Source organism: Poecilia latipinna, unplaced genomic scaffold (genome assembly GCF_001443285.1).
Source record: "Poecilia latipinna isolate Pla-1442-1.1 unplaced genomic scaffold, P_latipinna-1.0 Scaffold70, whole genome shotgun sequence".
In the NCBI taxonomy this organism is placed as follows: domain Eukaryota; kingdom Metazoa; phylum Chordata; class Actinopteri; order Cyprinodontiformes; family Poeciliidae; genus Poecilia; species Poecilia latipinna.
The window spans coordinates 115,048-127,494 of record NW_015112686.1 but is presented as its reverse complement, the minus strand read 5'-3'; the positions used below and the strand labels follow the sequence as shown (position 1 = coordinate 127,494).

The 12,447-nt window shown below is 38.3% G+C and overlaps 1 protein-coding gene across 2 annotated transcripts; it reads left to right on the top strand.

Annotated features, from left to right (window-relative positions):
* The first annotated feature begins 377 nt into the window (after nt 1-377).
* On the top strand, nt 378-12,447 carry LOC106934639 (protein FAM19A2-like). Of its 2 annotated transcripts, XM_015014679.1 has the most exons (5): nt 378-798; nt 1,356-1,475; nt 3,588-3,743; nt 3,996-4,120; nt 8,710-12,447. In XM_015014679.1, exons 1-5 carry the CDS (start codon nt 771-773, stop codon nt 8,719-8,721), a joined length of 441 nt encoding a protein of 146 aa, XP_014870165.1. In that variant the 5' UTR covers nt 378-770; the 3' UTR covers nt 8,722-12,447. The 2 variants fall into 2 exon arrangements, with proteins under 2 accessions (XP_014870165.1, XP_014870157.1); XM_015014671.1 differs by lacking the exon at nt 8,710-12,447 and having other exon boundaries at nt 3,996-8,565.

Sequence of the window (12,447 nt, the reverse complement as noted above, 5' to 3'; positions counted from 1 at the left end):
TCCACAGCGTACTCTCTGTATTGTCTTGGGTTCTGGGATCATCAGTGAAATGTTTAGCTGAAAACCAATTTTCTCCAGATTAAATCTTCTCCACCCACCAACAGTTGATCTTTATTTTTAGAGCTTTTCATCAAGGAATCAGCCTGATCCTTTTAGTTCTTGCCTAGATTTAATAACTTAGGTTTTATGTTATAGTTTAGGTGAATATTATCACTCTCTTTAACATGTAACCTAATTAAAGGAGAAAAATATATATATATTTAAAATAGATATATTTTAAAGAGAAAGTAAAAAAAAAAATCCTTCTCCATTTCCAGTGTGCATGTCAACACTTCCCTTAAGCTTCTTAAGGCACTAATGAAAGTGGCCGCTTATTGTCCGGAAGACAGATGGTTTCTGTCTTGATTAAGTTTTAATTTTCCTCTTGGATGGAACTGACAAGCTTGTCTGGTTCTGTCGTGAACAAGCGTCTCTCTCCCGTTGCTTCCTGTCTAAAGGGTAACTACGGTGTGACTCCTGGGACAGGAGCCGATCTGTGAGAGTGCTTCTTTTTTTTTTTTTTTTTTTTCTGGAGCTGACTTTTTCATTCTTTGTTCTGCAGCAGGCCTACACTCCTGTGATTATTTATTTACTTGATTTTATTGTATTTTTTTTCCAACTTCGAGGGATAATGCTTCAAAACTGGAGATTAGTATTTAATACAACCTTGTTTTTCTCCTGATGGTGCTCTTACGCAGACAGACTGATGGGGACTCCTCTGAAGCCTTATCATGCACATAAATAAGACACAAGGCGCAAGTAAGTGGAGAACATTAATTATCATTGCTATTAGAAGCTCGGTATGCCACACACTAATGTACATAGTGTCTTTAAATAGGAAGGTAGGTTTAATAACACTGTAATAGCACCTAATTAGTTTGGTTCAAATTTATCTTTCTGCCAATGCAAAAAGCAGATGTACTATAAAAATCTGTATTTTTATGCAAAACGTAAGTTGTTCATGGAGTGTTCACTCTGTATCATCATTGTTCAGATGCTCTGTGGTACTTAGGATTAAAGTTGCGTCCCAGTTTTTTTTTTTTTTTCTTTTTGCGTGACTCATCAGGACAACCACTTTATTCACAAAGATATACACAGCTGAAAGGAAAATATGACTTAGAAAAGACTTTAGGTCTGGGTCTCGTCTGCTCCAAATATTGCTCCCAGGCGTTTGGCTTGTTTTTTTTGTTTTTCCAAATTAAATTTTTCACATTCTGGTAAGTCAGCTTAATGCGCACCGCTTAGACTCACCTGTGCAATTTGAAAATCACAGCCTGTTCCACAAATTTTGCATGAATCTCCATTTTCCTGTTTAGGTAAGATGAAGATGATCATACTGACACAACAATTACTCTGGGGGTTCATTTTGCTCTGCACAGTAAACCTCAGCATCCAGCAAGTGTCCAGTGGCAACCAAAGCTCTCGAGGACAGAGAGGTAAGCATCAGCCCGGTCAGACCAATACACACCCAGCGGGGCTCATTAGGGCTCCTGGTCAAAGGCCTGATGAATTGGAGCAGAGCTCAGTTAAAGCACAACCATCTTTAGATCCACCACACATGTTTTATGATGCTATAAGTCACAGCGCAGTTGTTGTTTTTCTTTGTTTACAAAGTATGAAATTAGTGATCCTTAACAATTCTCGCAGATGCATCTCAGTTTATAAAAATATCACTGAAGAGTTCAGTAATTGCAGTAATTTGATTCCAAACTGAAACATATATTTTCATTAAGCAGAATGAAATACAGTAAAATCAAACCATTTATTTAACTTATCTTTTTATAATTACAGGACACAGCTTATGGAAACTAAAGCAAAGGTCATCTGACAATTTGAATATCACTTGATATGTAATATGTAATATATAAAACGAGGAATAAAAAATATATAGGTTATAGCTGGGTTATGGCTTTCTCCATCATGGGAGCGAATGCACTTTTACCTTCCAGTCAACTTTCCATTATTAGACTATGGAACACTCCATTAGTAGGACGCTTATCTTGCAGTTAACCCTTTGTGGTTACCCTCTTCTTGAAAGCTGCAAATGAATGGTGGAGATGCCTGCAGTGTTCGCCATGATTGTACAGACCGCAACGACGTGCTTTTAGAATTTAATTGTTTATGTAAATTAGTTTTTTAAACACATTCCTATTTACTGAACTGCATACCTATTTATTAAATTAGAAGCTCTAAGCAGATTTTCAAGGTTTTCTTTTCATAGATCTCTGTATATGAAATTGTTGCTATAAAGTCAGTGGTTTCTGCTCTAGATGTTCAGTCCCCCTGGGGGCTTTTGGAAAATTCTTCAATTCCCTGGAGATGATAAAATAATGGTTTACACATTTTAAATGAAGAGACAGGATTTTGTGTCATGGGGAAAAAGGTTTCCAGGCATTACTTAAAGAAATCAAGCAATGGTTTACATAACTCTTCATTTGCATATGATATGTACTGAGGAGCATCTAGAGACTTAAACTGTCAGATAATGTAGTGGAGTAAAAAGTACATTACTTGTGACAGGAAGATCGGGAAGTACCATCATGAAACAGCATAAAATATGAATGTTCAAGTGAAGTACTTTTGAAATATGTGATAGTAATGAACTAGAATAGTGAAGTAGAGAAAATAAATGTTCTGTCCTTTGTTGTCTCTGAGTTTCTAAACATTTTGCTTATATCTAGTGTGCAATACATTTGGCATATTCTAAGTTTTTGAATTTGACTGTATAAATAAGATCGATGTTGTAAAAAAAAAATATATACTTGGAAATGTTTGTTCTTCTTCAATTTGCTATTTTGCTATTATGTGTTACTCATATATTCCAAAAAGTGTCATTATCTAAAAAACAGAATTTGTACATAACATTTTTGCGAGTTTCACTACATTATTTTCATCAAGTAGTTTGTACTTGACGTATAGTTTCAAGTACTTTTATAGTCTTGTTTGGATAATGTATGGGGTAACTTAAGATACTTGAGTGAAGATACACAACAGTACTGTTACTTTCCCTCTGATTTCTGGTGGTCGGACACGTATCAGGTCATGATTTGGATTGGTGATACTTCTCATTCCACTAGGTGGTGCTGTTGCTCTAAAAACAGTAACAACAAGCGGTATAAGTAATTGTTAAGATGCCTTCTCACTGGGTAATTAAAATGAGATAAAAAGTCATTTATTTTTTCCAGAATTTAACATTGATTAACGCCAGGACACTGCCTATATCTGTGGAGTTTTAAAGGGTCACTGATGAATGTTTGAGTGGCTCACCAAAACCAATAGCTTTAAACAATTATAATAGACTTTTTGTTTACACATTCATCAGACAGAGACCGGGACAAAAAAATCATCAATAAAGCTTAGCATTTTTCTCCAGCTTGTTTTCCACTTTCTTAAATTCCCATTAATAAAAAAAAATTGTAAAACATCAAGGTTAGAACTGCTGGTTACCTTTAGTGACACCACTGTTGAGATAGTGAGTGCAGTGGTCTTGTGCTCCTTCTTGAATCAAACTGATTTTCTTTTTTTTCCTTACTGCATTTCATGGTCAGGGTCATCACAGGAGAGGACGGGGACATGTGAAGTGGTTGCGGCTCATCGCTGCTGCAATAAGAATAAGATTGAAGAGCGCTCTCAAACAGTCAAGTGTTCTTGCTTCCCCGGACAGGTAGCCGGGACAACAAGGGCACTGCCCTCTTGTGTTGAAGGTAATAATACAGAAACCCCCTCTCGCAACTCTCTCAAAAAAATAAATATTTTGCTATGACTGGAACGTGTTGCGTGTCAAAGTCGAGTCACATTCACCAGAAACCGCTGATTCCGAGGCTTTTAAAGTCCAAAGGAGCATGACATCTGATTGGGATGTTTTTTCCCAAACAACTCGTCTTTTTTTTTTTTCTTTGGAAGTTCTTCAATCGAAAAAATGACCCTTTGCCACTCTTCCCCCCCATCTCCTCTAGCCTCCATTGTGCATCAGAAATGGTGGTGTAAAATGGAGCCGTGTCTGCAGGGGGAGGAGTGTCGAGTTCTCCCTGACCTCACTGGTTGGTCATGCATCTCTGGGAACAAAGTGAAGACCACGAAGGTGAGGAGGGGCCCGGCATTAGTCTGAGTCACAGTTGGATTTGTCCATCCATCCAGCTGTTAGCGTTACCTGCTTGATTCCTCAGAAGGTTGCAGGAGGGGTGCTGAGGCATATCCCAGCTGACCGTGGGCAAGAAGTGAGGCACACCTTGAATAGGTTGCCATTCCAACACAGTCATTCTATTCAAGTTTCTTTTTTATAGCAGCGATAGCAATCAAAATTGTCTGAAGACGCTACACAGATGTCTGTGCCTGAGCTCCCTGGAGCGAGCACGAAGGCAAAAGCAAGGGGGAAAAAAAAGAAAACAAAAAAACCTTGCTTTTTAACAGGAGGAAACCTTGAATGCTGCCAAGCTTTTACAGATGGGTCTAGGGGATGGATGAACAGGATCCGTAAAGAAAGCCAGATATCCAAGAAAAAGAGAAGAAAAGGGACTGAAGAAGAGAGCACAGAGAGAGAGAGAAACCAATTTATTCATACAAATGTCACATTGAAGTTAGCCTTACTATTGTATGTATACATGATGCATTCAGATGATGCATCGCATTTACAAGAATGAAAATGGATAAAACGGGGAGAGCCGGCATTCGGAGTATTAATTATAGAACAGCTGAGTGGGCATACAGTGTGCTTATGAGGTTACTGTTGGAAGGATAAACAGAGCAATGAGGCAGATAACTGTGTCAGAGATGACAGTCATTTACATTAGGGGTCTGTATGTGGGCATCCCATATAACAGATCTCATTAGCAGATCGGAAAGAAAGGGAAAAGCTCTCAGCCTTACACAATACAAAGCAACTTCACAGTAAAGCACTGCATGCAGATCTGGTTTCGTGGCGAGCCTAATCTTTTTTGGGGACTTCCTGGTTGACTTGTATACGTCCTAAAACTTTATTCTCCACTGCTGTCCTTTGATTCTGACAGATTCCTCAATCAAGTGTAATAACTGCTCCCATTGGCTGTATCAAACCTCTTGCTCTCGCCATCCTCAGTGCGCTCGGAAAACCTAATTCCATAATCTGGTGAATGATGGGGCCAAGAGGACAAACAGGAAATAAGCTGTGAACTAATTCTGCACACTAAAACCCATGTAATTAAATCTGACGGCCAAAGGAAAACCCCACCGCTTTTAGAAACGAGCTGTCTCTGAAGTTGCCTTTTTGTTGAACTGCTTTTTATACATAATTCATAGCGAGGGGGAAATATTTTACAGTGAAAGTGGGGCAGGTAAGCAATGGAAGCATGCCGAAAAGGATCAATGGCTTCACTGCAGCCACAACACGGTAATATTTAATCAAGGATAAAACAGAATAGGATTCAGGTACATTTTTTTTTTCTTTTTGCTGTAGGAAGGGGGATGACTTCTTTGTGGGGGGATGTAAGATGATCTTTAGTTTTAGAAAAATAAAAACAGAACTCATAAGTCAAAGCATAAAAAATTGAAGCAAACTCGCATTCTACAGCATAATGAAAGAAACTAATTGATGAGAACAATTTGGTCCAATAAGTCGTTTTGATCTACCATACCTGGATGACATGAAAGGGAAACCGAATTTTCAAATCATTAAGGACATATTTCGAGTCATTTTCAACAAATCTTCAGCTAGTGGTTTTGTAAACACTGCTCATCTTATATTTTATAGATTTCTTGGATTAGTGAACGAGTGACACCACGGTAAGCTCATGCAGAGGCGGGCCAAGCAGAGACCTTCCCAACATGTGCCCTGAAAGTGCCTGGTTGTAATCATACTTTTACTTTCACATCAGGCCCACCAGTTCACTGCGAGTTACAATCAGGTCAAACGTAGTTCATGTTGAGGGAGAGCTGTGTGACAACACGCTTTAGTGATTAGGTTTCAATGTTTTTATCAGCTATGTTACTAATTCAGGGACATTAAATACTATTTCAACTTTCAAATAATAATTACTCCTTCAAGTTCTCTCTGCTCTGCAAGTGGCAATGTAATAAAGGGGTTAAAATGTTGTACATCTGCGCGTTCTTATTCCGAATCTTCTTGCATATCTGATTCAAATATGACAAGCCCATTAAGTAACCATTACCTCCAGTGATTGGTCCAAGACCTTTGACCGAGAGTTGCATTTGTTCAAAACCAGTGTATCCTTTCTCTGGTTTCACAGCCCACACAGAGGGAAGCATTTGGGAAATTTAACCAATGCCAAGCTTGCAGAGATCCAGTTTGAATGCCCACAATGAGACAACAAGTGAAAGGTTGGGAGAAAGGTTTTGACTTTGAGCAGAAATTAGAAAGGCCGCAGCAGAGTTCAGGCTGGTAATGCCACAGGCTGTCCATGTCAAACACTTATTCAAAAATAATGCATTTAGTTTTACTTAAAGTTCGTAGCCTGAAATGACCTCTGGTGCATTACTAAATAAACCAACACAAAGTTGAAGCAGTTTCGCTAGATATGCTGTAAAACAAGTTGCAATTCAAGGAGAAGGACTGAGATTAGCTACAAGCTTTAATCGTCAGATGTAAGTATTGTGTGAAAGGCCTGCTCCTTCAGTCAGCTTTAGGCAACAACACCAGCAGCGACCTTTTTATGCTCCTGCGGGAGCTTGCCTGCGTAATCTGGCTCATTTTGTGTTTATCACGGGTTTATCACTGATCAAAAAGAATGAAAACTGGGGCTGCCAAACCCACAGTGGGATGAGGTGGAGGAAGGCACCAATTGCTCATATCTATGAGAGTGATAACACTCTGTAAAGGCCATTTAATAGGCTGATAACAGGCCAGGCAAATGTCTTGTCTTTAGTTCACAGGGGTTGATTCATCGGCCACAAAATAGACTTTTGTAAGCCGTAGCTGTAAGTCGACGATAATACTGGGGTGACATAGCTGTATTCTGACTGTTGCAGAATTTATTCTCTCTTTCACTGTGTCCCTGCTCTCTTTGTAATGGATACTTCTTACTTTAATCAACGCAGTGCAGTAAATTGAGATTTTATCAAAGCTTGTAAATATACTACGTACACAGCCCCCGAATTGTTTTGAAAAATAAAAGTAAAGGGGAAGCAACCTAAACATGGATTCTTCCTACTGGCCACCAGGAGGCTTCAAATTTTTCTTGTGAAACTGCATTTGATGCTTTAGAGTGCCTTGTTGCTTCATGACACACCCAGACCAGCACTGGTTTGATCCGCAGTGCTCGCACAGCACCAGTTTAAGCACTGGTGGCTGTAACGTAGCAAAATATGAAAAAAGCAAAGTGTTGTGAATTCTTTCCAAGTTCATTCACGGTCATTCATAGATTCGGCCGAGAACAGCGACTGTGAAAGCAGCTATGTAGAACGCATTGTCCTGCATGTGTAAAAAGAAACAACTTGGTTATCGGTAGTTTGGCTTCCCAGACCAGCCCTTAGCTTTAAAACTTGTCCTTTTCTCTGGACAAAGACAGAGTTGGTACCAAGACAGAAACTCTTTTATGTAGGACATGTGTCAAACTCGAGGCCCGTGGGCCAAATTCAGCCCACTATTACTATTTAGGGCCACATAAACAGCAGCATTGCCATTTATGTGGCCCTACATAGCAGATAAATAGGGGTTGAATCACCGACCATGAAATAGTGGCAGATGAATTAGAGTCTAGAACCCAGAGGGCCACATCTGTTTATGGGGCCCCATAGATTTTGGAAGACCAGATAAAGAGAACCTTCAAGATGACAGTTGTGCACTTAAATATTATTTTAATCAGTCAAATCAAATGAGCTTTTTTGTACGTGCAAAAGTACATCAACATGAAAAGATGTTTAATAGTGTTTAATTATTAGAAGTATTCATCAAACCCAAAGAAAGCTATAACATTTTAACAGTTTTTTTAATAGGCAGTTTTATTAATACATTCTTCCACAACTGGCAGAATGTTGACATTAATTAAGTTTATGTGGCCTGAAATGAAAATGAATTTGATGTAGGAGATTGGCACAGGATTGATTTTGCTAGGATAAAAACCCTTCTTGACCTGGAACGGCTTAGACAGAAAAATCTCAAAAATGTACATTTCTATTTGATCTGTTTTACCATAGCAGATATTCTCTAGGAGTTTTGTAAGTTATAGCCCTGATTAAAGTGCAATAAATCACTAGTTATGGCTGTAATCTATGAAGATGCTTCAGCAAAGCAATAATAAAAAAAAAAAATGGCATAAAATGTGAGTTAGCTCAATGTGGCAAAATCTGTATCAAACTTTACAAGGGCAGCATTTTTGCAGGAAGCACCACTGTTCAGCTTTTTTTGTTTTTGTTTTACTTCAATATTGAGAGCTTTTCTCACTTTTAGCTAGTCTTATCCGCGACACACGCTTTACCAGCCTTTGGGTAAGTTTATCAGCTGTACTAGCTTATCTCTTGACAGACTTCAGTTTACATACTGTAGTTTAGATGTCAAGCTTTGGAGCTGGAGGTAGAAATCTGTGAATGTCTGACTAAAAATAATAATAATAATTTTAAAAAAAAAGTCAGAATTTCCAACACACTAAGCTTTACTTTGTGTCCAAAAGTACCAATATCGATTTCCCCTTACAAAAAGAAAGAACCACTCACTCTTTGTCTTCTATATCTGTTTTTTAGGTGGCACGGTAGCAAGACAGAAGCTTCTCCTAAGAGTTCAATCCTCACCTGACCTGCTGCTGTCAACTTTTTGCAATATTGGACCCCTCACAGACAAAGCTGGGAAAAACAGATACTTAATTATATATCTCCTGGCTGAGCTCAAAACTGCAGAAACTCATTATTTAATTTTCATTTTTCTTTGAATAGTTTTGTTTTGTGTTAATCCCCTAGAGAGAACAATCCATTAAATTTGACAAGAGATTAAGTGATGTAGTTTTTTTCCAAATCCAAACTGAGAGCTTTAGTTAAAGTCTTTGTTTTCTTGCTTGAAATGCCGGGCACATTGTGATGCGCTCAATCAAGGTTTGGCCTGAGCTGCTGGCAGACCCTTAAAAGAGATTTTGTGGATTTTTTATTTTTTTTTCCAGGTGGCAGAAAGTGAACCCAGTCTGTGGCTCGTGACTCGCTGCCGCTTAAAGCAACAGACCACAAACACTGATAAATTTATGATTACACTGTGTAGCAATTGTAGTCGGGGCTGTCCCTTACTCTTAGCTTCCTAACGAGGTCAGGTCCCTTTAGACTACCGTAAAGAAGCACTCTCACTCCCTACAGAAATGCACACGCATACAAAGGCAGCTTTTCTTTTTTTTTGTTTTCATTTTACCCCGCTGGTCACAGGCCACCACCTGCAAGGCTGTGATGGCATGCACACAAGCATGAAGTCCTAACGCAAAACAAGAACTGTTTGAAATGCTAAATATTAGGAGAAAGGAGAGGAGAAAAGAAGAGAAGAGGAGCTTCTTCGTTGCAGAGAGTCTTTACATCAGGGTTTTTTGTTTGGCTCTCTAAACTGAGAGCTCCCATGGAGGAGACTCTTCGTATAGTAATGATCTGAAGCACCGGTGGTTTTCTGCCTCGGAGCGAGTCGTCGCCTCTAAAAGAGCAGAATGTTTATTACCACTTAATCAGTTGTCCTCTTAATATGCATATTGCACATTTTCCTCCTGGACTCATCCTGACTGACTCTCTTTTATCTCTTGAGCTCAACCAAACGTTTCGCATTTTGTCATTATGAAAAAAAAAATATATACATACATATATATATTTTTTTTAGCACAACTTCAGCAGCTGCACATCAATCCATTTTAGACATCTGGCTTGTGTGAAGACCACATGCTGTTCTGGCTGAAGGTACCTGAATTCAAAGCAGCTTGCTCAACATCACACAGTTATGCATTATACTTGTTTTCCTCGAGACAAAATTCTTCACTGAGCCATCATGGCATTCAGGGATTCATGCAGGGTTTGGTTTGTAAACATTCAAATCATTATTACTATTCAATGTTTACAGGGAACGATGATAAGATAAACAATGTCATTTTAGGTCAACAGCTAAGTATTTCTGCCTACCCTAAGACAGGGATGTGACTGAGAGAAATATGCCTTTGCACTGGAGAGTTTCTGTCAAATGTCCCATAGTAGCTAAACTCGGCTGAAGCTTCAGGCGCTGCTGATGCAGATGGGTTATAATATGTTTGAACTCCTTTAAATAAAGTCACACATTGGTGCTTTGACAAAATGTCCTTCTATGAAGACTGGTAAGTAAGTGAGTGACTAAGAAATAAATATAGTATGGATGTTGTTGCTTGGAGGAGACAACAAAGGACTTCAACTTAATACATTCAGGTGGTAATAATGCAGCAAGGTCCACAAACAGTCCTGCAAAAATATATTTACCCACCTTGTATATTTCTTCTGTTATTGCTTTTTTTTTTGTAATTCAGGTAGTGGTTAAGGTTGCTCAGAGTGTAAGTGTTAGTAATTCATGAGGCTTTTTTTTTTTACTCTGAGGGGTGACAAGGATGTCACACAGAAACCCTTTCCTCACAGCTAATCTTTAAAACAGGGGAAACAAAACAAACGTGCCATTCAGGTAAGGCAAATTTATGTAATACCTTATAAGATTTATTAATATGTAAGGCTAAGGCAACAATTAAGAGCTGTAACAAATAAGGCTAGACGAGGTCTTATGTTTTTGTTTCTGAGAAAACTACAATCAAGAGTGAGTTCCCACTTTGCTGCAGTTCTCATTCTTCATACATTTAGGTATTTATCTCCTCATCGAAGCTAAGCCACTGTCTCCATCAGAACAGGCTGTTTCATAAAACCAGACTTGGAAATATATTTTTGTCAGAGATATGGCACAGATATATCAAAAAGTCCTTCAGACCTAGTGTTTGTTACAGTGGAGGATTTATAATCCGCTGAGCTTGCTTCTCTTTCAAAGGCTCTTGCAGCCTTGTCAGAGTTCATAGCAAACCTGAAAATTATGAATAAACTGTCCAAATTATTAACAGCCGAAGTACCAATAGATGTGTTAGACATAATTTCACGAGGCATATGAACAATTTTCTTTTTCTACTCAGATTTTCCAATTGTGGGTATCGCAAGTAAATAAAGTGCTGCAGTGGTCTTCCTTTAGCTCCAACAGACCAGGCGATGCCTTTTACCCAATCATATTCATTGAACTATTTTCCATGTCGGATGAACATTCCTCTGAAATGCAAAGCTAATTGGACCTAAAGATCCACTGATTCCACTTGTGTTTTTAAAGGTTGACCAGATTTTGCCAACTGAACTCTGGAAACGACAGGAACTCGTCGAGCTTAAAAACTTTACAGGATCTAAATATGAGATTAGATTCTGTAAATGTTTTTTTTTTTTATCAGAGGAATATTTCCACAATTTCTTTTGTGTTTACTTTTGGACATATTTTTTTTTAAATATTTTTTTATTCTTGTATGTACATATGTATTAGACTGTCATGTCTGTTCTTAGAATAATATGTTGTTACTTTTATTGAGTTATATGTTGTTTGTGTGAATATGTTCTTATTATCAAGAGCTCCCTTTGAGCAATAAAAGCTTGGAGTGTTAAAATAATATTTTTCACCCAGAAGGGATTATGTCAGTGGTGACATCACACGTCCTCAGATTTGTGTTTCTCTCCCCAAAATACCAAGAGCGTTCACACACTTTGTCATTTTTAAAAGGAGTTGTGTGACATTCATTAGGCGTTTTATTTTTTTTTTTTTTAGATATGTTTGTGATCCAAACACTCTCATGCAGGGTCTCACAAAAAGTTTAGGGAAGTTGCAGTGTTTTGATTACCTTTTATCTGTGATATAACCCTAAAGTCTCACAGAGTTTTATATCTGCGCTTCTTTACAAATTAGGTAGAAACCCTGTGAGCACCTGTCAGGATCCTTTGGTTTAAAAATTACATCCCATAATGTGAAGATGACAGCAGCCAAAACAAGGTAATTAAGTTTATAGGCATTATAAAACCTACACTGTTGGCTGGAACATGGGAGAGCGCTATAAGATGAGGTTCGAATACTGACAATAATAGACCACATTATATTTGCAATGATAGCTGAAGAAAAAGGGATTAAACATCCACAAAAGGAGATGGAAATAATTATTGGCCATTTGAGAGTTATGAGTCACTTCATTTTCATAATACAAACAAGATCCACGAGTAATTTCTATCAGCCCATTTGAGATGAGTTTCTGGATGATATGTGGGATGGCGTCTGCGGTCTCTGAAGTATCCTGTGGCAAATTAAAAACATATAGTTTATTGTGGATTATCCACAGCAGTGAATGCAGTTCAGCTTACAGGATTTATCTGGTAGCTCGGCCATTATGAACAGACGCATCAATGAAAACTTCTGTGTAGGAGGGAAAGACT

What these genes read in the sequence shown, in the direction of transcription:
- LOC106934639 (XM_015014671.1), top strand. Translation starts at nt 771, where the DNA reads ATGCACATAAATAAGACACAAGGCGCAA. An exon ending in AAATAAGACACAAGGCGCAA is followed by an intron (nt 799 to 1,355) that starts GTAAGTGGAGAA and finishes TTTCCTGTTTAG; the next exon opens with GTAAGATGAAGATGATCATA. An exon ending in AAGCTCTCGAGGACAGAGAG is followed by an intron (nt 1,476 to 3,587) that starts GTAAGCATCAGC and finishes TTTCATGGTCAG; the next exon opens with GGTCATCACAGGAGAGGACG.